Genomic DNA, 24,814 nt, shown 5'->3' on the forward strand with positions numbered 1-24,814 from the left:
AAATTCATGTGCCTTGTCAGAGTTTATGAGGACAAAGAGCGTTTCTGAAGCTTGTCCTGGGAAGCTCATTACTCTTCTTAAATGCATCAGCATGTGGATTAAGTTTTATATGTACTAAATATCAAAAACAATCAATCCAAAGTCGATATAATGAAAGCCAAAGGAGCATTTATCTACATGTTTCAAAATTCAGTGGTAGAGGTGGAGTTGCAGAGAGGAAAGTGGCAGCATAAACTTTCAAGTTTCATTTCTATGAGATGAGTTAAGTCCTAGAGATCTACTGTATACCATAGAGCCTACAACTAACAATTCTTAAGGAATACTTAAAAATTTGCTAAAGAGGGTAGATCTCAGGTTGTGCATGTATGTTCAGTAGCTCGGTTGTGTCCAACTCTTTGTGACCCTGTGGACTGTGGGCCACCAGGCTCCTCTCTGTCCATGGGATTTTCTAGGCACAAATACTGGAGTGAGTTGCCATTTGCTCCCCAGGGGATCTCCCCAACCCAGGGATCAAATCTGAGTCTCCAGAGTCTCCTGCATTGTAGGTAGATTCTTTACTACTGAGCCACCAGCATTTATAAATCTGAAGTGTTTTGAGGATAATGATGATAATGATAAGATAAAGTGGATGGGAGGGAACTTTTGGAGATGATAAGTATGTTTATGGTATAGACAGCGGTGATGATTTCAAGGAGGTATACTTATCTCCAAACTTATCAGTTGTACACATTAAATATATACCTTTATTCATATTTCGATAAGTGGTTTAAGACAAAAGAAGAAAAAAGACAGCAGAGTGAAGACACAGCGTAAACAAGTGCATTCCTGGAGAGATAAGACTAGCTCTGAGAGCTGTGTGCACTGACCTGGGATGGAAGCAGCAGTTCGAAAGCCAGTCGGTGTGGCCCAAGCCTGTGAGAAGCACGTTGCCTTTGGGGAGCCCCACCATCTTCCAGACACGGTCCTCCCCACAGGAGACAAGGAGGTCTTTGTGAGGGTGCATGATGATGCTACACAGGGAAAGAGAAGAAAAGGTTGTTAAGGGAAGGTAACAGTGAATGGCTTCATATGGGGAATAAGTGAAATGGCAGTGATTATCCATTTCAGGCAGGCAGGGCAGCTACAGAACGCTGGCTCAGAAGTCGGAAAAACCAGGTTCAACCTCCTGGCTAGAGCCCTAACTTATACCTTCCTGAATGTCATCAACCTAATTAATTTCACAGGATCTCAGATTCCTCATCTGAAAAATGGGATGGTTGATTTAGGTGAATGCTCATATCTAATTCTGGTTTGAAAGAATAGTTCTGGTTTTTCATTCAGGGAGGAGAAGTTATGCCAATGAAAATGTGGTGTTCAGACATTTGGACCAGTAGCCACGCTTATTAAAATACATAAAATTAAACTTCTTTTCAGACGATAGTATATCTTAACTCAGATACTATCCAGGAATAGATCATAAATCATAACATTATGACAGTTCTGTAATACATTCTATAAAAGAAACATTAACTCCATGAGCTCCTATCTACGAAAAGCAAAGGAGCTCAAATTCCACACTGATATGCCACTTAAATTGGCTTCAGTCAAAGCACAGTATACAAATCACAGTAATGAATTCAGGATGCAAGAGGCAATTCCCACTCTATAAAGGCATAGAGGGAACTGAGAAAGAAGTATGTAAAATTAATGATTAACACATTATGCAGTATTATTTGAACCAGACTATGATCATTGTGGCTATTTAAATATTGACGCTAAACCATTTGAAAATCAAGAGACTAAAAGGTTAATGCCTGATACTTTTTCTATGGCAATAATTTAATCTTATTTATATAGTTTCATTTGTGCCTTCCAATGTAAAGGGAACAAATGTATCCTGTGTTAAGCACGTATTAAAATACCAGCCTAAATATTAGCAGCAAGTTGTTCAGTTTCAACACAGCCGTCTCACATCAAAGACATAATGAATTAATTTGCATGTATAATGAAGTAAAATGAATAGAGACTTAAAAAATAAAAACCACACATTCATTTTTCCCATAACCCTTGTAAGAATGACATTGTTCCTTTCTTCTGCAATACAGACTTTAGGAAATCAATTTCCCAAAGAAACCACGGTCTCAGTCCATACCTACATGAGTAACTCCAGGGCTTACATGAAAGCACACCTTTTCTCATTTTGGATTCCTTCCAAGAATATCATTAAATCCCCAAATTCTGAGCTGAAAAATCATGTCCTTCCATTAGGCCTATCCAGTTTTGGAAACAGGCTGGGGTCAGTCAGTGTGGGAACTATTTAACTCGCAGACACGTAACCACTGTGAGCAGGGCTTTCTTTTGAGTGGAAAAAATTCCCTTTTCTCCACCACTTTGCTGCTGAAAATAAACATGGTAGAAGGGAAATTATTCATTTTGTAATTCATCATAATGTTGGTTTGTGACTTTCAGAAGGCCAATTCAGAGAAGGAATTTATCACGGTTCAAACTACGGGGAGGATACATTTATAGAACTTAATTAGAAGAAAAATATGATAAGAGGGGGGAAAAATGTCAGGTTGAAATGAATCCTACATTAAAGCACACCTAAGAAGGCAAACCAAATCACTGAAGCTCCTGAGTGTGATGTATGTTGGTCACAGCTTTCCCGGCAGACACATGCGCACTTGACTAGATGATAAATTACCCTCCTTAATGAAGATAACCAAAATCACTGACGTCTTTACAAACTTTGAAAGATGTTTCCAAAATGACTTTTGTGAGGGGAGCTGTTTGCAGAAGTTAAAGAAACGATATAAACACAAACCTATTGGTGATTAATCAGTTTTGGCTCTATTGAACCATAATAGTCCAGGCTCTACTGAACCCTTCTACTTTGCAGCTCCCTCCACACCACGTGAACTGCATGCGAACTGAACCCACTAACCATGCTCTATGGCTTCTTTGCGTGTGTATCTCTTTTCTAGCACTGTCTCTTTATAAGATATTTCTTATCTACATATGACTTTTTTCCCCTAACCATTCTGGATTAGTTTCAGTCAAACATCGATATTCTATTCTTTAACAAGTATAAGGTACTTTGTCCATTAAATGATCTTTACATGATTAGACAGAGCTCCAACATGTATAGAAGGAAACATACTATTGCCTTCATAGGTTTGTGAGTTGAGGAAGTAAATGCACTTTCTTAACTCTAAGTGAAAGACTTAGACATATAATGAAAACTCACTGAATATCATCCTAGTGCAGACACAGAGACTTTGAAACCAGCCTGCCTAGATTTTAATATTGGCCTAGAACTTATTGACTAGCAAATGACATTCAATCTCCATGGCCTCGGTTTCCTTATCTGTGAAAAGGGGGAATATTAAAAGAGTGACTATTATTATTATGGGATGTTATTGCACTTCACTATAGCCTGGCCCTTCATGTCGTTAACTTCCATAATCCACACATGTCTCTTATAAAGATCATAAGTAGCAAATTTAGTCTTTAAAACTGTAAACATTTAGAGAAAAATTATGTTTTCATGTGGTTTTGAGAGATACCAGACATGACTGGATTTTATCTGACATTAAATCCTCTGCCAAAAGTGCAGGCTCCACACAGAATACTTTCACACACAAACATAAGGAAATTTGCAGTGGTTTCTTTCATAATATAGATTGTAGGAATGCACTGAGGGGTAGGGTGGAGAACATGTATACAAAGATCCCTTCTCCCCTCCTTCATATATACAACTGGCCTCAAGTAGTTGCTGGTCACTGGGGATGGCCTCTGCCCGGCCCTGGACGTGCCAAGGTGAAGACGGCATAGTTCCTGTCCAAGTTCTGTCCACAAATAGATGTCTCTCTTGTAACATGCCATCAAATGACTTTCCTTCTCAAGATGTCTTCCCAAAGTTCTAATTAAAAAGAATAATGAGTTCCCACTTAATATCTTCCTGGTACCTGTGCTACGTGCCACAAAGTCATTTTACTTTAAACTTTGAATATAACCTTTCTGCTTCCCTTTAACTTACTATTAATTATAATTCCAAGATTCGAAGACAAAGGCCCTGTCACCTCATTCCCAAGTTAATAAGCTTGTGACTGTGTGAAAATAGTATGGGAAAACATCTTACGGATTCAAAAAAAGGAACCGTGGGTGAATGCTAGTCCTGCTTCTTAAATCAAGTCATGTCCTGATGAAGTATCTATAAAATGTTTTGTTAAACAATATACCAGGCATGTTACATAAAATATTATGTTCTATCAGAGATTTTTTTCTCTTTTATAATAGGACACATCTCTCATAATAGACCACATGATATATGCACTTCAAAAGCTCTCCTCTCTAATTGAAATTGTTCTTTACAGTAGTGGTATTACACAAGGATATTTTGGAGGGAATGTGTGTAGGTGTATGGTGAACACTATTAATTATCAGCGGAGTCGCTGACACAAGCACCCCTCTTAAGACTTTTTAAAGTCTAATCCAAAAAAAGATTGTCACAAGAAAGACTAATTAGATACCCCTGTCTTCACTTTGGGTTATTCAGCATTATAAATGTTTCCTTCACTTCAGTTCACAGGCTCTAATTATTTCCAACACAGAAGATGCACAGTGGGTTGAAAATGAATCAGTATCAAAATGTGTGCCCCGTGAACGTGGGTGACGACTGATCTACTCATCCTTAATGACAGCACATGCTCACACATCACATACGCTTTTATCCAGCTTACCAGGACAAACATACAAAAGATTCGTCTGACTGTTGCTTAGTTAATACTTGCACCTTATATTTGGATATGCATCAGGATTTACACAGCATTCTAACATGCAACTAATACTCTTTGTTTCAATAAATATGAATTAAGAGCCTATGATGCAGTATGTAAAACAGGTAGAGGCAACACTCTCAGGGAACCTACATATGAATGTGGGGAAACAGCAACAGTTACATGACTGAACAGAATATCTGAGCTATATGAAAAAGCTAAAAGGAAAAAAAAAAGTGATATGACAATGATTTGTAGGAGAATGTTAATTTCGATGGGTTGGTTACCACAGTCCTCACGGAAGACATGACATTCCAGGCAAGATCAGAGAGAAAAAGCATCTTTAGGACAATTTAGGGGCAGATGGTTTCAGGCATAGATGACTGCACATGCAGAAGTGTACTCAAGGGACAGAAGGAAGGCCAGAATGATCACAGAGAATGAAGGACTGTGTTGATAATGAATGAAGTGCATGTGTAAAGTATGGACCAGATCAGATAGGCCCTCATAAACTAAGAAAAGGAGACTGGAATTTACCCTAACATCACTGAATAGTTTTAAGTAGGAGACTAATATATGAGTGATAATTATTTAAAAGATCTCTCCAGCACCTGTCTGGAAAATAAGAAAGTGAAGAGCATGGAAAAAAAAAAAATAGACATTAGCTTAGAATGAACAGTAGTAACTTAAGAATAAAAGCTTTAGAGCCATTTAACACACAGCTTCATTATTATGATAGATGTCACTTTAGTATATCAATATTTTCAACATTATCTTCAGGTAGAGTCAACTCAGTTCTTCTCACCAATAAAAAACATTAAACAAAGAGGAGTATTTTAAAAAGAGTCAAAATGGATTAAAAGCCATAAAGCAAATGTGTGCACAAAACAATGAAAAATCTGTCAAAATAAGATGTTAGGTCTCATTCTTTTTCAGAAGTCAGCTAAGAAAATGTGAAAATATGAAATATTAATACTTCCCTGGCACTTTAAGTTTAAAAATATAATAGTATAGATTTCATTCAAAGCTATGTAGGATTTGTATTGTCAGGATCTGGAAAGTATCTTCCCTTCATTTTTACTAAACAAGTGAGGCATTTTCACAGTTCCTGGCATTATTAATAGGGAGGCTTCCCATGTGGCACTAGTGGTAAAGAACCCACCTGCCAATGCAGGTTAGATGTAAGACACACTGGTTCGATCCCTGGGTCGGGAAGATCCCCTGGAGAAGAGAATGGCAATCCACTCCAGTATTTTCGCTTGGAGAATCCCATGGACAGAGGAGCCTGACCAGCTACAGTTCATAGGGTTGCACAAGAGTCAGACATGACTGAAGTGACTTAGCACAACATGGCACATGACATTAATAATAATTATTCAGAGGGTAGTCATTAAAGGCTAACACTTCCTTTTAATTTTCCCTGTCCAATGTTCTTCCAGCCTTATACATATAGTAAATTTGGAGCCTGGTGGGGTACCAAATAGTCTTCCTCTTGCCTTGTTACATGGCTGGTAGTTCTAATCCTAATCATAGGCAAGGAAAGAGGCAGGCAAGTCTGTATGTGTGTTCTGGTTCATCTCCAGGGCAACACTATCATTGTTACCTTTTCTACATAAATGCTCCATTGAAATTCATAGATCTATATTTTTGTAAGAAAAATTCACCCAATATGTACCCAAGGGTAAAGATCATCTACCAACATTCAAACACTTTTCATCATTTATGAAAAGTCAACATATATGCAAATATGCAGCCTCATAATCTTGCAAAATAAACTCTCACCTCATCTACACAGCTGGGTATCCTTATTTCACGGGGTGGAGAGGGCACTTCCACTTTAGTGAGTGCATAAGCCAGGCCATTTCCCAATTACCTCCCAAATGAAAATTCTTAAGATCAGACCATGGCCTTCAAAAAAAGTCATTTTATTTTATTACGTTTTTGCTTTCTCATGTTAAAAAATGTGATATCATTTATCCTGTCTTCTAAATAAAAAGTATCCCTGTTTTATTTATTAAACAAAACAAAACTTAAGATATTCTTAAGCTAAACAATATATAATTTCCATCTTCTCCAGAAGTTCTAGTTCCAAAAATTGTTACAATATGTAAAAGAAAGACCATTCTAAAATACATAGCATCAACTAAATGAAATTTATAAACTCCAAAGACAGGGGAAGGTAGGCCCCACTATTTTGGTAAATGGAATAAAGAAGATCAGTGAAACAGGTTAACTACTTTCAGATTTATGAAAACAGCTCCTGGAACTTCCCTGCTACCTTAGCAGCTAAACATTTTATGCTACATAGTTTTATACACACAGTTTCATATTATGAAATTGCTGTAGCTCTTTACAGTTTAACAAGTTTGAAAAGTCACATTACGCATTTATAGTCTTAAGAAACTCATTTCAATAATAAAGTTTATTTGGTTACTTCATGTTTCAGCAATCTACAAGGATTCTGTATAGTTACAAATATTAAAAATTTTCCATTTCACATTTCCTTAGTATATTAGTGACATAGAGTAGGTACTTTCTAAGCTGAAATCAAACATCTTCATGGCAAGAGCTCTATCATGAAAATCTCTTTTCAAGGAGGATATTTAGAAAACAAAACCTACATCTAATCTAGGAATAACTAGAAGTATTACTACTTAAGACATGGAATTGAGGTGAATTTATACATCAAAGTACAATACAAAATTCTGTCTTAGCCTAATTTATTAGAAACCACCAAGTCAATCTGATGACTGTCATGATATTTAATTATTGACAATTTCTTTTTGTACCTGTTTGATAATTAAGCTAGAAAACCACAATGAATTATGTGTGGTTCCTTTATTATTCAGGAGTACTGACTAAAATTCAGCATTCTTTCACAAAGAAAGTTTAGGAAAAGTGAAAGTGAAAGGCACTCAGTCATATCAGACTCTCTGCGGCCCCATGGGCTGTAGCCTGCCAGGCTCCTCTGTCCATGGAATTCTCCAGGCCAAATCCCCTCCCTTCTCCAAGGGATCTTCCCAACCAAGGAATCAAACCCAGGTTTCCCGCATTGCAGGCAGATTCTTTATCAGCTGAGCCACCAGGGAAACCCAAGTTTAGGAATTTAAGACACATATATTGAAATTATCGTGTTACAAAAATTTTTATGAATCTTAATTTCTATATTGGAAACTGTGCTAAGACTGAAAGAACTTGCATCATAATGCCTCATGGGTGTCAAAGGCCATGTGGCAGAACTGATGGGGACAAGAAAAGGGATTAACCTGCACTCACTGTGTAGCCGGTGTAATTAGAGGGAGATGAACACCAGTGAGTGAGCCCCCGATTGGTTTCCAGGGGACTGGGGAGAAGATATGGAGTCAGATGAAGTGGGCAGTAGTAAGAACTGAGGTGATAAAAACATTAAAGTTATGTAAAAACACAAACAAGTTGAATTCAGGATTGGTGGTCAGATGTACGTGGCCAGAATTGAATAAAATGAACTGTTCAAGTTTAAGGGATGGCATTAGATGGCCAATTGGGCCAAAGTGAGATCTGTTTAAAAAAACCTAAGATGGTGAGACATAAATCCTAGAGGGAACAAGGTAGACAGAAATGGATCCAAATAGTGGAAGAATAAGAAAAGCATGAAAAAGATACGAAATGCATCCTGATAACTGGCCATGCAGTAAGATATTGCTTTGTCTTTTATCCCCATACATTTGTCTCTGCATCACAGATGCTACTGCAGTCTTCCTTCTTCTACTCCATGAGAAAGAAACAAAGGTAAAGAGGTATGTACCGACTCCCTGAAGACCCTGATGCTGGGAAAGATTGAAGGCAGGAGGAGAGGGGGATGACAGAGGATGAGATACCTGGATGGCATCACCAACCTGATGGACATGAGTTTGAGCATGCTCTGAGAAACAGTGAAGGGCAGGGAAGCCTGGCTCTGCTGCAGTCCATGGGGTTGCAAAGAGTTGGACATGACTGAGCGACTGAACAACAAATTCTCTTTCCAACTACCCACTCTGGGTGAGAAAAGGGGACAGAGAGAGCAATCTAAGCATCAATCTGCTACAATTTTAGGTAAGCCTTGGATCTTCTGTTTACAACCAGCCCAATATTATAATCAGTTAGTTCTGAACAGGAGCAACTGCACAGATATTTAATTCCATGGTTTATTATCTACCCTTAGTTCTACTGAATTCAGTGCAAGAAAGGAAAGGTATGTACCATTCCCAATTCTCTCAAGCACACAGTTTAATCAACCCTATTTTAATAAATAACTCAAATCACTTTCCCTGTTGCAGCACTCAACGTCTGCAGCACAGGGCTCTCTGGAAAACACTCCGTGTTTCTCCATAAAGCTCTGCCTCCAGATATTTTTGTATTATGTGCTTGTATCTGTGTGTGTATGTGTATGTAAGTTAATGTTTTAACATTTTGTTTTTTAGTGAGGAGAGGGAATATCACTGCAAGGGCAATCAGGAGAGATGGTTAAGCGTGTGCTGCAGAATTAATCAACCTCTTAACTCTGCTTGTTTAAACTCCACGTCTGTAGCTCTTGCTTTACCTCACTCACATAGGTATAAGAAGGCATAAGAGTCTTTGGTTCTGTGTCCTTGCACATTCTGCTTTATCTCTTTTCAATATAAGGTTTCAGTGACTTGTAGAATTTTATGTGATTTAATAGCCTCACCTATTTTATTTTAAGTTTACTTGATATATTTCCATCCTCTTACATGGCAGATCCAACTGTTCCCTTGGCCCCTTCCCCCATGCCTTTATCAATACTTCTAGTACATTAAAGCATTGTTTACACTGGAGGGGATAAAAAGAATGATGTGGGCAGATAATCATGTAAAAATACTACCTTAGTTCATTTTGTGTAAACTTAGGCACTGACAATTCTGAACACAAAGCTGCAAATGTATTAATAAAAATCATTCTTAATCCAGAATATTTTTGCCAAAGGAAAATTATTTTGCTATAGCATAAGTATGCTATTAGCTTCACCAAAATAGAAAGGATTTCAGATGTCATGATTAACTTTTTTTTTTTACTAAAAACAATCATAACAATAATATAAGCAGTGGGGTTCTATATAATAGTTACCTTAAAGGTTCTGTAGTCTGTGTACCCTGGCCCTGGCACTTTGAAAACTACCTAAGCCTCAGTTTCCTGGTATCAGGGTAATGGGGGATCAATAGAAAGAATTTGGGAGTGCTTCCTCCTCTTCATTTTTTGGGAACTGTTGGTGGGAATATAAATTAGTGCAGTCACTATGGAAAAGAGCATACAGGTTCCTCAGAAAACACTGAACTACCGTATGATCCAGCAATTCCATTCCTTAGTGTATATCTGAAAATAACAAAAACACAAATTCAAAACTAGGCATACATTCCAGTGTTCACTGCAGCATTATTTGCAGTACCCAAGAGAAGAAAGTAATCTAAGTGTTCATCAAGAGATGAATGAATAAAGAATATGTGGCATATATTACAATGGGATATTCCTCAGCCATTAAAAAAAAAAAAAAAGAATGGAATTCTGCTAATGGCAATACCATGGATGGACCTATAGGGCATTATGTTTACTGACATTAGCCAGAGAAAGACAAATGTACGTTATCACTTAAATATGGAATCTAAAAATTAAAACAAATGAATGAATATAGCAAAATGGAAAGAGACTCACAGATATAAAGAACAAACTAGTCATTATGAGTGGGGAGAGGGAAGAGGAGAGGCCCAAATAGAGGTAGGGGATTAACAGGCACTGACTACTATGCATAAAATAAATAGCTACAAGAATGTATTCTACAGCAGAGGGAATACAGCAAATATTTTATAATAAATTCAAATAGAGTATAATCTATAAAAATATTGAATCATGACACCGTATACCTGAAACAAATATAATACTGTAATTCACATATACTTCAATAAAAAAATATCACACCACATGTTGCTAGTCCAGGAAAAGATCAAAATTCAAAATCACAGTATGATTTCTGCTTGTGTGCACTGATTTTGCACCACTATTAAGCTGAGAAATCATAAGTCAAACCAGTAAATTTAGGACCTCTATAATTCAGTCAGAATAACTGCAAGCAAAGAAATATGTAAAATGAGCTACTTAAATTTTCTCCCCAATGAAATTATGGGGACAAAGTGCATTTTGTTCTAAGAGGAGTTTTCTTTAGGCACTTTAGGTAGGTGATTTCAGCAGGGAATACACATATACATACATAGGTATATAATACTGTTATGTTATACTACATGCATTGTATATAAGTTCAGTTTAGTTTAGTCACTCAGTCATGTCCGACTCTTTGCGACCCATGGACTGCAGCATGCCCGGCCTCCCTGTCCATTACCAACTCCCAGAGTTTACTCAAACTCATGTCCATTGAGTCAGTGATGCCATCCAACCATTTCATCCTCCGTAGTCCCATTCTCCTCCCACCCTCAATCTTTCCCAGCAACAGGGTCTTTTCCAATGAGTCAGTTCTTTGCATCAGGTGGCCAAAGTACTGGAGTTTCAGCTTCAATATCAGTCCTTCCAATGAATATTCAGGACTGATTTCCTTTAGGATGGACTGGTTGGATCTCCTTGCTGTCCAAGGGAGTCTCAAGAGTGTTCTCCTACACTACATTTCAAAAGCATCAATTTTTCAGTGCTCAACTTTCTTTATAGTCCAACTCTCACATCCAATATATGACTACTGGAAAAAACATAGCCTTTATGTATATACTATTTCATACAGTACCATATTATATATATATACATATATATATATATATATATATATATATATATATATTTGTACACCAAAAAGATATTCTTTTCATTATAGGGACTGGAATGCAAAAGTAGGAAGGTAGGAAGTCAAGAAACACCTGGAGTAACAGGCAAATTTGGCCTTGGAGTACAGAATCAAGCAGGGCAAAGAGTAATACAGTTTTGCCAAGAGAACACACTGGTCATAGCAAATACCCTCTTACAACAACACAAAAGAAGACTCTACACATGGACATCACCAGATGGTCAACACCGAAATCAGACTGATTATATTTTTTCAGCCAAAGATGGAGAAGCTCTATACAGTCAGCAAAAACAAGACCAGGAGCTGACTGTGGCTCAGATCATGAACTCCTTATTGCCAAATTCAGACTTAAATTGAACAAAGTAGGGAAAACCACTAGACCATTCAGATATGACCTAAATCAAATCCCTTACAATTATACAGTGGAAATGAGAAACAGATTTAAGGACTAGATCTGATAGACCGAGTGCCTAATGAACTATGGACAGAGGTTTCTGACACTGTATAGGAGACAGGGAGCAAGACCATCCCCAAGAAAAAGAAATGCAAAAAAGCAAAATGGCTGTCTGAGGAGGCCTTACAAATAGCTGTGGAAAGAAGAGAAGTGAAAAGCAATGGAGAAAAGGAAAGATATAGCCATCAGTCCTGAATATTCATCAGAAGGACTGATGTTGAAGCTGAAACTTCAATACTTTGGCCACCTGATGCGAAGAGCTGACTCATTTGAAAAGACCCTGAGGCTGGGAAAGATTGAAGGTGGGAGGAGAAGGGGGCAACAGAGGATGAGATGGTTGGATGGCATCACCGACTCAATGGACATGAGTTTGAGTAAACTCCATGGGTTGGTGATGGACAGGGAGGCTTGGTGGGCCGCAGTCCATGGGGTCACAGAGTCGGACACGACTGAGCAACTGAACTGACCCTAATACATTCTAAATCTTTCCAAACACCATTCAAGTGGTCTTACTAGATTACTGGAAAAATAAATGATTATCAATTGTAAGCCCTGTTTTCCTAAAAACTAGATGAAACTAATTTTAAAACAATAACTTTTAACCTTTTATACAGTCACAGATGTTTTTTACATCTATGATAGTTTTTAATATATTACAATTAAGGCACAATAATTTACCTTGCTTAAATCATCTGATTAGTTTGCTACAGGTAGCTTTTTCAAACAACCTTTAATTATTCTTATTATGATGAGAATACATGTTTTCCATAAAATACATATAATTAGAAATAATTATTAAAATTATTTTTCTTTTATTTTGTTTAGCAACATTGATAAAGTAAAAACATCTATAAGAATAAACTGGACATTTTCATATATTTGCAAATTAATAGCAATAGTTTACATACAAAATATAATATATATATTGTGTATATATATATTATATACATATATAAATTATATACATAATTTATATTAAAATAGTTTATATATAAGCCTTTTATATATAAAAGGCTGTATATTGTCACCCTGCTTATTTAACTTATATGCAGAGTATATCATGAGAAATGTGTAGCTGGAAGAAGCACAAGCTGGAATCAAAAGATTACCAGGAGAAATATCAATAACATCAGATAAGCAGATGACACCATGCTTATGGCAGAAAGTGGAGAAGAACTAAAGAGCCTCGTGATGAAAGTGAAAGAGGAGAGTGAAAAAGTTGGCTTAAAGCTCAACATTCAGAAAACTAAGATCATGGCATCAGGTCCCATCACTTCATGGCAAATAGATGGGAAAACAGTGACTGACTTTATTTTGGGGGGCTCCAAAATCACTGCAGATGGTGACTGCAGCCATGGAATTAAAAGATGATTACTCCTTGGAAGGAAAGTTATGACCAACCAACATAGCATATTAAAAAGCAGAGACATTACTTTACCAACAAATGTCTGACTAGTCAAAGCTATGGTTTTTCCAGTAGTCATGTATGGATGTGAGTTGAACTATAAAGAAAGCTGAGCGCTGAAGAATTGATGCTTTTGAACTGTGGTGTTGGAGAAGGCTCTTGAGAGTCCCTTGGACTGCAAGGAGATCCAACCAGTCCATCCTAAAGGAGATCTGTCCTGGGTGTTCATTGGAAGGACTGATGTTGAAGCTGAGACTCCAATACTTTGGCCACCTGATGCGAAGAGCTGACTCATGTGAAAAGACCCTGAGGCTGGGAAAGATTGAGGGCAGGAGGAGAAGGGGACAACAGAGGATGAGATGGTTAGATGGCATCACCGACTCAATGGACATGAGTTTGGGTGAACTCCAGGGAGTCAGTGATGGACAGGGAGGCCTGGCGTGCTGCATGCAGTCCATGGGGTTGCAAAGAGTCGGACATGACTGAGTGACTGAACTGAACTGAAGGAGTAATAGTTTTGTTTTTTTTTTTTCTATTTATTTTTATTAGTTGGAGGCTAATTACAATATTGTAGTGGTTTTTGCCATACATTGACATGAATCAGCCATAGATTTACATGTGTTCCCCATCCCGATCCCCTCTCCTGCCTCCCTCTCCATCCCATTCCTCTGGGTCTTCCCAGTACACCAGCCCCGAGCACTTGTCTCATGCATCCAACCTGGGCTGGTGATCTGTTTCACCCTTGATAGTATACTTGTTTCAATGCTATTCTCTCAGAATATCCCACCCTCGCCTAAGTAATAGTTTTAGTCTAATTTTACTTTAATGTCTTTTCTGAAATTTATTTAATTCTATATAATAATACAAATAAATATCAGCTTGAGAGCACTGATATCTACCACTCATTACTGTACCCAACTCTTTGCCATGTAACTTCATAGCATCTCCCTCAACTCTGAATATGGACCTAACCAAGTGACTTCTACTAGCAGTGAGATGTCAGGAACTATAGCACATTCAAGGAACTTGAACAGTGCCTGCATAATTAGGCTTCCTTTCTCTTTTGGCCTGTATTATCACCATGAGAAGGATGTACCTTCCCTAGCCTAACAGAGCATGAGAGACACATAGAACAAAGTCAACATATGTTGAGTGTCACCTTATACTGGGTCAGCTGACCCACACACATTTGAGTAAGTTTGGTCAACACCAGAAGAATCATCATCCCAGCCCAACTACAAATGGCAGAATTGATTAGGTGATCACCCCAGTGATAAACGCTCAAGCATTTATACTTGTGTGTTATACACACAAGTATATACACAACATACTGTTGTGCATCACTGACAGTCTGTGACTTTTTCTTTTATTTTTTTTTTCTTTTTTTATTAGTTGGAGGCTAATTACTTCACAACATTTCAGTGGGTTTTCTCATACATTGATATGAATCAGCCATAGATTTACATGTATTCCCCATCCCGATCCCCACTCCCACCTCCCTCTCCACCCGATTCCTCTGGGTCTTCCCAGTGCACCAGGCCCGAGCACTTGTCTCATGCATCCTACCTGGGCTGGTGATCTGTTTCACCATAGATAATATACATGCTGTTTTTTTGAAATATCCCACCCTCACATTCTCCCACAGAGTTCAAAAGTCTGTTCTGTATTTCTGTGTCTCTTTTTCTGTTTTGCATATAGGGTTATCGTTACCATCTTTCTAAATTCCATATATATGTGTTAGTATGCTGTAATGTTCTTTATCTTTCTGGCTTATTTCACTCTGTATAAGGGGCTCCAGTTTCATCCATCTCATTAGGACTGGTTCAAATGAATTCTTTTTAATGGCTGAGTAATATTCCATGGTGTATATGTACCACAGCTTCCTTATCCATTCGTCTGCTGATGGGCATCTAGGTTGCTTCCATGTCCTGGCTATTATAAACAGTGCTGCTATGAACATTGGGGTGCACGTGACTTTTTCTTTTAATACCCAAACTTAAGTTAAAAAAAAGTTAATTGATACAAATGCATTTTTAATAATATTTTGTCATCTGAAATATTCATATTGCAGAATCAGAAAAAATGTTATCACATTTTCCCCACTCCCAGCTATTATAATAAATACATATATACACATATTATTTTGAATTTATTATTAAATGTTATGTTTATTATGATTAAGCATCTACTAGATAGAGATGTAAAAATATTAAAAACTAAGAGCTTTTTTCCATTTAACATATTATATATTTTCTAATGAAAGTTTGCACAAGATAAAGTATTTAAACTATGTGTAAGTCATAGCTTTGAAAGTCATATTCATTGAACGCTGGAGCCATGTTCCAATGGCACTGCCATTTGGATATATACCATGTTATACACACATTGTTAAAACATTTAATTCCATATTCACTCTCCATTGCCTCTTATAATTTTGGACCTCATCCTGTGTTTTCAATTTATCTGTATTGCTATGTATGTAAAATTATTTTATTATTATCCTATGACAACCTTTCATTAGAAAAGCAAATCTATTCCAAAAAGTTATATCACAATAGCTGAGTGATTAAAAATCATTATCAAAAATATTTAACATTTATGGCACGCCTTCCTTCCATTTCTTAAGATAGTAAAAATTTGAATATAACTTTAAATATTTAAAATCAGCTTAAAAAATAATCTATGCTTCTTAGAGCCTACATCTTATCCATAATCAATTAACATTATTGAGTATTTACTTTTCAAGCTTTCAGTATTCAATAAAACGAGGAGAATATAAAATACCTTTTCCGTGAAAACAGGTAAGTATGGTGAATATTAAATGATACATTTTCATTTTCTTGGATCTAAAAATCTTGTACCTGTTGGAAATTTCAAAACAATTTGCTGTTAAGTACCTGCAGTTTTGTTAGAAATTAGAGATGACCAAAATCCCTGTTTTAATTTCAACCAATTATAGTCCCTCTTTATCAAGTACTGCAATTTCCCTGTAATTTTTGTTCTTCTTTTTGACTTTATGTTTTCTATCTGATCTCTGAATGTTAATTAGGCTGAGGTGGAACTATTTACACTGAATACTCCTTCCCTGTAACTTTTCCCATCCATTATTTTCTGTTTCATTCAGTCATGCTACCACTAAGTTGTTGGAAATGTCAAAGGAGAGAAGCAGAAAATCTTTATACAAAATGAGCATTCCCTATTCTAAGCCTCTGTTTTCTGACAGTCTGAAGATAAAAGGACACAAATACGAAGGTAACTAGTTCCTTGACCTTTAGGTTTTAGCTTTCCTATTCCTAAGACTACTGTCACCCACCCTGCTGCTCTGAACTATAAGCAATCTACAACTGTTACAAGCGGCTCTAAAAAATTCAAATTATTGTAATTTTCATAGTACAATTATTAAAAATGGCTGGAGGGAAGGCTCTCACCTAGGTCTTGTGTGTGTTAATGAGGAATCTCAAATATACTCTCGACTTCTTTCTACCCCAAACCCATCCTTCTGAGGATGTAGAAAAAACGTATCTGAGTGGTCACAAAGCAACTCTGGAGTAAAGGGTTAGCATTATAAGAGACAGCTTCTTCTAACTTCTGTCTCTTCTCTGGATCGGCCTGCCTGCAGTGGATCTGCATTTCCAAGCTCCTCTGTGTTGCGCTTTGCAAGGATAGGCCCCTATTTGACAAGCCAGCTGTCACTCAGCATTACCTGCGCCCCAGCAGGTTAGCCTATCTGCAAGGTGGAGTGGTGGAAAGTCCATTGTGGCAACACATTGTGATATCCCTTTAATCCCTTTTACCAGTAAAACCTAATATTTTATCTCCATCTTTCACAGTCCTATGAATTCTTGACTTGATCAAGAAAAGAGGGTGTTTATTTACTGGCTCTCTAAATACCAAACCTTGAGGGAAAAGCAAGCACTAGCATTTGGAAGACTAGAATAACAAGGTTTTCATAATCTTGGGGCATGCTGGATTTGAGATTAACAGTTTTAGGTAGCTCTTAAAGGGCCTACTGGCTGCTTCCCTGGTGGATCAGTGGTAAAGATTCTGCCTGCCAATGCAGGAAATACCGGTTCCATCCCTGGGTTAGGAAGATTCCCTGGAGAAGGAAATAGCAACCCAAGCCAATATTCTTGCCTGGGGAATCTCATGGGCAGAGGAACTTTGTGGGCTACAGTCCATGGGGTCACAAAAGAGGTGGACATGACTCAGTGACTTAACAACAATGGGCTTATTGCTTTTAGGTTTGCAGTTGCTTTTGTAGACTTATAGAAGACAGTTTTGATGAATGTGGGCCAAATCTATAAGTTAGGAACCATGAATTGTGTGGCTATCTATGACTCACTTCATAATTTCATATTTCATAATGAAATAATTTCTCAAATAAGAGGAAGCATTAAACTCTGGAAATCATATTTTCCCCTAGAAATTACTTACAAAATAAGCTTTCTTGAGATACAGAAGTTATCAAGGTTTGCCTTTCTATAATTTTCTTAAGATTTCTAAAATAATATCCTTCATATATTGAACAAATCATCTGGGTTATGTGCCTATAAAATAGTATTCTCATTTACAGAACATGAATGTTAGGAAATTAAATGAATGTGTGTGTGTGTGTCTGTGTGTGCATTAGTCACTCAGCCATAACTGACTCTTTGCAATCCCATGGACTGTAACCCACCAGGCTCCTCTGTCCGTGGGATTTTCCAGGCAAGAATACTGGAGTGGGTTGCCATTTCCATTTCCAGGGGATCTTCCTGACCCAGGGACTGAACCCAGGTCTCCTGCATTACAGGCAGATTCCTTAGTGTCTGACCTGTCAGAGAAGCCAGAATATTAAACATAATTTAAATTAAATTATATATTATAGAGAGCATTTAGGAAAGTACCTGTCACATTTTAGGTGCTCAGTTAAATGTTGGTTACTCTTTTTTTTTTTTTTAATAATTCAACATTTAAGAATCACTTTCAAATTTCTAAAAAAAAATTTATTTTTTTATAATTTAAGTCACATAATTGGGTTTTAAATATCTATTTCATATCTAGAGCTTCCCTGGTGGCTCAGACTGTAAAGAATCTGCCTGCAATACAGGAAACCTGGGTTCAGTCCTTGGGGTGGGAAGATATGGGTTCAATCCATGGGTTGGGAAGATACCCTGGAGGAGGGCAATGCAATCCACTCCAGTCTTCTTGCCTGAAGAATCCCCATGGACAGAGGAGCCTGGGGGGCCACACCCATGGGGCTGCAAAGAGTCAGACGTGACTGAGCGACTAAGCCCACACACACGTATTTCACATCTAAACTCCTCAAACGTGTAACGGTGACTGTGTTTATGTAAGTCTTGCAATACCAGTGAAAACAAGTCAGATGGCTACCTGTTGGTGCTTTTCAATCTTATAGTTCTCACTGGAAGTGTAGACTCTAGTAGAAAGAAGTTATAGATGGACTCTTGCTTCACACCAACCCACCCAAAGAACTGTCAAAATGGATTTTTCTCTATGTTAAGTTAGGGTACAAAGGCTCTAAGAGATCCAGAACTACTGACAAGTACTTTGCTGCCTGCATGTAACACAAAATGGTTGGGTTTTCAGTCCCCCATCTAACAGCAATAATATATATTTTTCTTATCCTTGTCATAGCTAATCATGAGGATTAATGGTTTTAACAGAGGACAGTGGCCAAGAATGATGGTGAATGTTATTTTATATAATTTTAAAGTTAAAATTATATAAATATAATTTTATATTTATATAAAATATATAAATATATATAAAAATAAAGAATATTTTTTCAGGTAAATTAGTTTTTCATCTCAGCTTTCTCTGAAACTGCACAAATCTTACATGCCATCTTCTAGGAAATCTTTATCACCCCATTCAAAGGCAGTCCATATGCAGAAGGAGATGAACATAACACACTAACATATTTTTCAATGAGCAGATGTTTCATAATATCTAGCTTTGGACATCAACAAACTGAACCTTTGGCAAGCAACCCATTAATCCTAATATGCCTACCTCCTTTTTTTTTTACCAGTTCACTTTTTAATAAATTTATTTAAGTGGCAAGATATATGCAAAAGAATTGATTGCTTATTTACAAATCATATGAAATTTTTTGGTTAAAATTTATAGATGTCTTATTTCTTACTGTTAAATGAATAAACAAAAACACAAAAGACAATCAACAAAGAGTTCTGAGGAGATTACCAAGAAAATAAGTTTACTTTCAAAATATAGGTGTATACTATATGTACCATGATAATAATGAATGTTATTCAGACTAAGTATTTAGTCCTTTGCTTGTAATAATAATCCAGTAGATGGTTCTCCATATAAAATAATTACATTTCATAACATCACAAACTTTCTGAATTCAAGAAAGAAATAGAAATATAATTTGAAGATGAAATTTTTTCAAAACTGCAATTCTTTTTTTTTTTTATTATTATTTTTTTTTTCCAGTGGGTTTGTCATACATTGATATGAATCAGCCATGGATTTACATGTATTCCCAATCCCGATCCCCCCTCCCACCTCCCTCTCCACCCGATTCCTCTGGGTCTTCCCAGTGCACCAGGCCGGAGCACTTGTCTCATGCATCCCACCTGGACTGGTGATCTGTTTCACCATAGATAGTATACATGCTGTTCTTTTGAAATATCCCACCCTCACATTCTCCCACAGAGTTCAAAAGTCTGTTCTGTATTTCTGTGTCTCTTTTTCTGTTTTGCATATAGGGTTATCGTTATCACCTTTTAACTCATGTATTACATGGATGTTATGGTGCTTTCATATTTCATTAAAATGTTTAAAAAAGGTTATATGATGTAGACCAATTCTGCAAGACTATAGAAATGAATAAGAATGGTTAATCATGAATTTAAAAATCATTTAGTAATTATATATCATCCCATTTTTGCCATTAAAATATTCCCTGTTTCTCATCAGAAGAAAGTGGACCCTAAAGAATGCAGAGATTCAGATAAGTTTTTTTTTAATTAATACAACCTAGATTTTGTTTATATAAATATTTGTTACAATACAAAGCCCCAAAACAGTAAAGCACAGAATTTATTAGGGGTTTGAAGGTCTAATAAGGCATGTATAATTTGATGCAACGAACACAGCTATAATTATGGTCCACAAGAAAAAGTATTTTCTCTACTTAAAAAACAAGTCCTCAATTATCACAAAGGCTACACTATCTTTCATTAACTTAACAATATAACTCCACTTTAACCATGAAAAGTAATGAAACCTTAAAAACACATCAACAATTGAGTCAAAATTGCAAGCATGAAAAGAGTAACATTAAGGCCAGGCAAATTATGGTTACAGTTAAGTGACTTTCACATTTAAACTTTTTCCACTAGAGTGATTATTTCACTCTTTATATTAAGGAAGAGTTTTCTTCAGATAAAAGAAATACATGGCACTAATTACCCATCACACAAATAGTTAAACAAGTAAACCAAGAATCTAAAATGTTCCTGCCCCATCAGCTTCCCACAAGAAAAGAAACATCCTTGCCAACCTAAGCCTGTATTCACCTCTCCATTGCTCTCAACGTTTAATTCACAATTATCATGCTCATGGCTACTTTTCAGGGGTGGGTTGGATTTGACAAAATTTCTGTCTTCCTCTCATTTTTTTAAGGGAAATCAATTAAAAAAGAAAAAAACAAAACAATAATGTTTTCTTCCACCAAACTACACCACTCTTTGACCCACAAACAAGCCCAATAATACACACAATGTTCTTTTCAACATTATTGCTTTGCTTCTACTGCCTAGTGACAACTTGTTCCTCCATAAAATACTCCCTCCCTTCTTCCCACTTAAAACCGAGCCTTATTTGAGACTTCAAAATCCTTTTTCAAAGATTACCTATTCTAAGTAGCTTCTCTGTTTCCTCTTAACTAGTTGCCTTCTTCCACATTTAAACTTTCAGGATGTTTTTATAGACGTTCATGGAATGCTCCTTTTTGCTGTTCAGTGGCTAAGTTGTATCCAACTCTTTTACAACCCCATGGACTGTAGCCTGCCAGGATCCTCTGTCCATGGGATTTCCCAGGCAAGAATACTGGAATGGGATGCCATTTCCTCATCCAGGGAACCTTCCTGACTCAGGGATCAAACCCATATCTCCTGCATTGGTATGCAGAATCTCTACTAGTGAGTCACCTGGGAAGCCCAGAATGTACCTTACCCCGCCTCAAATGAATATTTTCATCATCCCAAATTAGTAAGCTGTAATCAAATTTCCAGTGGTCATGTATGGATGTGACAGTTGAACTGTGAAGAAAGTTGAGCGCCAAAAAATTGATGCTTTTGAACTATGGTGTTGGAGAAGTCTCTTGAGAGTCCCTTGGACTGCAAGGAGATCCAACCAGTCCACCCTAAAGGAGATCAGCCCTGGGTGTTCATTGGAAGGACTGATGCTGAAGCTGAAACTCCAATACTTTGGGCACCTCATGCGAAGAGTTGACTCATTGGAAAAGACCCTGATGCTGGGAGGGATTGGGGGAAGGAGGAGAAGGGGACGACAGAGGATGAGATGGCTGGATGGCATCACCGACTCGATGGGCATGAGTTTGAGTAAACTCCGGGAGTTGGTGATGGACAGGGAGGCCTGGCGTGCTGCGATTCATGGGGTCGCAAAGAGTCAGACACGACTGAGCGACTGAACTGAACTGAACTGAATCAAATTTCCTAATGTCTAGGTGATTTTCAAAAGTCAAACAATCAGTTTAACTTCTCGTTTATTTTGTAACTTACTTCTTAACAAAAGGGAAATCAATGCAAGAGTTTGTCATAGACTGGGGGAAAAAAAAGTTCTATTTCATTTTGAATAGTTCAGGATCTCCTGACCACCACCATCAATTTCAGATCTCTTGTCTGGCATTCAGCTAACTCAACAGTATCATATCCTCTGTACAGTTTTTGCCTTGATCATCAAGGTAACTGTCTCAATTTTTTTCATCACTGGGGAGTACAGACCTGGCCTAGATATAATGATTAAAGTAATGTAATTAAAAATTCAAAACCCTTCTTTATCTACTTGATTTCCTATGAAACTTTTAATGTACATTCCTAATTTCCAAGTGTGAAAAGACTATCCAAATTTGAAATAACAACAAAAAAATACACCTTCTTTCAGAAATGGCCTGGATTAGAAACCCTCAGGAACCTAAAGAGTAACGATGAAACTGCAATCTGAAAAGCCTGATGAGCATATGGACTTCTCTTAACTGCCGCCACTGTAAGTGTTCTTCTCCTACCTTTTCCGTTTCTCTCTTCCTTTTCTTTGTAGGAAGAGCCTTCCCCTCCGTTTCCTCTCCTCATCTCCTTTCTATAGCTGTTAGCAGGAAGTCACACATTTTCTGTCAGAAAAAGATGCTTTAAATGGTAGCTCAGAGAAAGCAGGTAATTTTCCACTACAGGAGCACACTGTAGTATAATCAACCCCTGAAATTCCACTGATGGATGACATGGTTGGACACATGCCACACTGTACACATCAACTTTACTGCTGCGTTACAATAATGTCACACTCTTGGTTGTGAAATATGTTCTCTTTTAAGGAAACTTGCAATACATAATAAAAAAAAATCTCATTTCAGAATTGTTGGTTTTGGCTAGATATAATATGTGAGAGAGCTCACAAAAATGTTTTAGAATTCTGCTACTTGATTAGCCTGCATAAGTGGAAGGATCATTCATTTTAAATCATTTTTATGTCTAAGATCTTGATAGAGAAAGTCCACTGAGATATGAGGCATTTTCTTAGGGATTATTTGCAGCTGCGATACTGTTTACTATTTTTTTTTATTAAGAGTGGGAAAGAGCATGAAAGTTTCCTTAGAGGAAGATAATGCATTTTTAATAATTCAATTAAAATTCTATATTATAAGTATTTTCTTTTGGGACAGCAAGGAGATCAAACCAGTCAATCCTAAAGGAAATCAACCCTGAATATTGATTGAGGGACTGATGCTGAAGCTGAAGTTCCAATACTTTGGCCACCTGATTCAAAGAACTGACTCATTAGTAAAGACCATGATGCTGGGAAAGATTGAGGGCAAAAGGAGAAGGGGGTGATAGAGGATGAAATGGTTGGATGGTATCACTGACTCAATGTACATGAATTTAAGCAAACTCCTGGAGATACTAAAGGACAGGGAAGCCTGAAGTGCTGCAGTCCAAGGGGCACAAAGAGTCAGATGTGACTTAGTGACTGCACAGAAGTCTTTTTGAATCAAAGAACAACCAAGAGTAAAAGGCTCAAATAATAATTAAAAGACCTGCTGACTGTTCTCTGTCTTTCTGGGCTGTGTACAGCCCAATGTTTGCAACAGGAGAAAAGCTGAAAAACTGTGGTATCTATAGTAGGGTTAGCCAACCCATCTGATTTATTTAAATTTGTATTTCACAGTTTCTGAGGATTGGCTCCCCTAACCATTCACAATGCCACTTCTCTTTCTTTTTTTTTGTACAGAGCTTGGAAAGCTAAAACTCCTTCCTGAGCTTTCTTATAGTGACAGTAAGCAAGGACATAGTTCTGCTCAATGAGATATGCACTGGAGTTTTTGGCAAGGAAAGTCTTTCCTGCATGTAAAGGCAAGGACAAGAACATAGCTCTTTGTCCTTTGATTTATGCCCTTTGCTCTATTTATTTTAGTTTTCCTGCCAGTCATGAATAAGATGACTGAAAGTGCAACAACACATTTTACAATCATGAGGACCACAGCAACATACTCAGAATGACAGGCCTGAAGGAAAGAAGGAGTCAGATTCCATGTGGTTTTGCTGAGCTGGACTGTATGAGATAAAGAAATCCCCATATGTTTATTTTTTCCCCATATGTTTAAATGACCATTAGTCATGTTGCCTCTTGTTCTAACTGATATGCCATTCAGCACATGAAAAGTGCATTGTCAGAGTTGTCAGAATCTATACAAACCTGCAGTAGTGGAGAAGACACAGGTTAAGGACCTGAGAATTTTAGACTAGCAGCTTAGTAATGCTGGTAACATGTTGGTAGAAAGTTTGTTCTGCTCAAGCCCACAGGAGAAGGGAGGAGAGAGAAGGGAACAACAGAAGATAAGATGGTTGGATGGCGTCACCGACTCGATGGACATGAGTTTGCGCAAGCCCCAGGAGCTGGTGATGGACAGGGAAGCCTGGAGTGCTGCAGTCCATGGGGTCATAAAGAGTCAGACATGACTGAGCAACTGAACTGAAGCCCACATATGCTATGTGAAGAAAGCACACTCATCAATAGGACATGTAATGAGTACAGACTTGTGTCCTTGTTATAATTTTTTAAAATTACGAGCTCTCAAACCTGGAATTGTTGGATACCCAACATTCACATTTTTACTG

General features: G+C 37.3%; 1 protein-coding gene across 1 annotated transcript in view; it reads right to left on the minus strand.

Annotated features, from left to right (window-relative positions):
* SPAG16 (sperm associated antigen 16) overlaps positions 1-24,814 on the minus strand; it is a 964,274-nt gene that overhangs the window by 525,948 nt on the left and 413,512 nt on the right. Inside the window, exon 11 of the mRNA XM_043445512.1 lies at positions 867-1,010. Coding sequence (XP_043301447.1) covers positions 867-1,010 — 144 coding nt within the window. The remainder of the gene's footprint in view (positions 1-866; positions 1,011-24,814) is intronic.

This window comes from Cervus canadensis, chromosome 24 (assembly GCF_019320065.1).
Source record: "Cervus canadensis isolate Bull #8, Minnesota chromosome 24, ASM1932006v1, whole genome shotgun sequence".
In the NCBI taxonomy this organism is placed as follows: domain Eukaryota; kingdom Metazoa; phylum Chordata; class Mammalia; order Artiodactyla; family Cervidae; genus Cervus; species Cervus canadensis.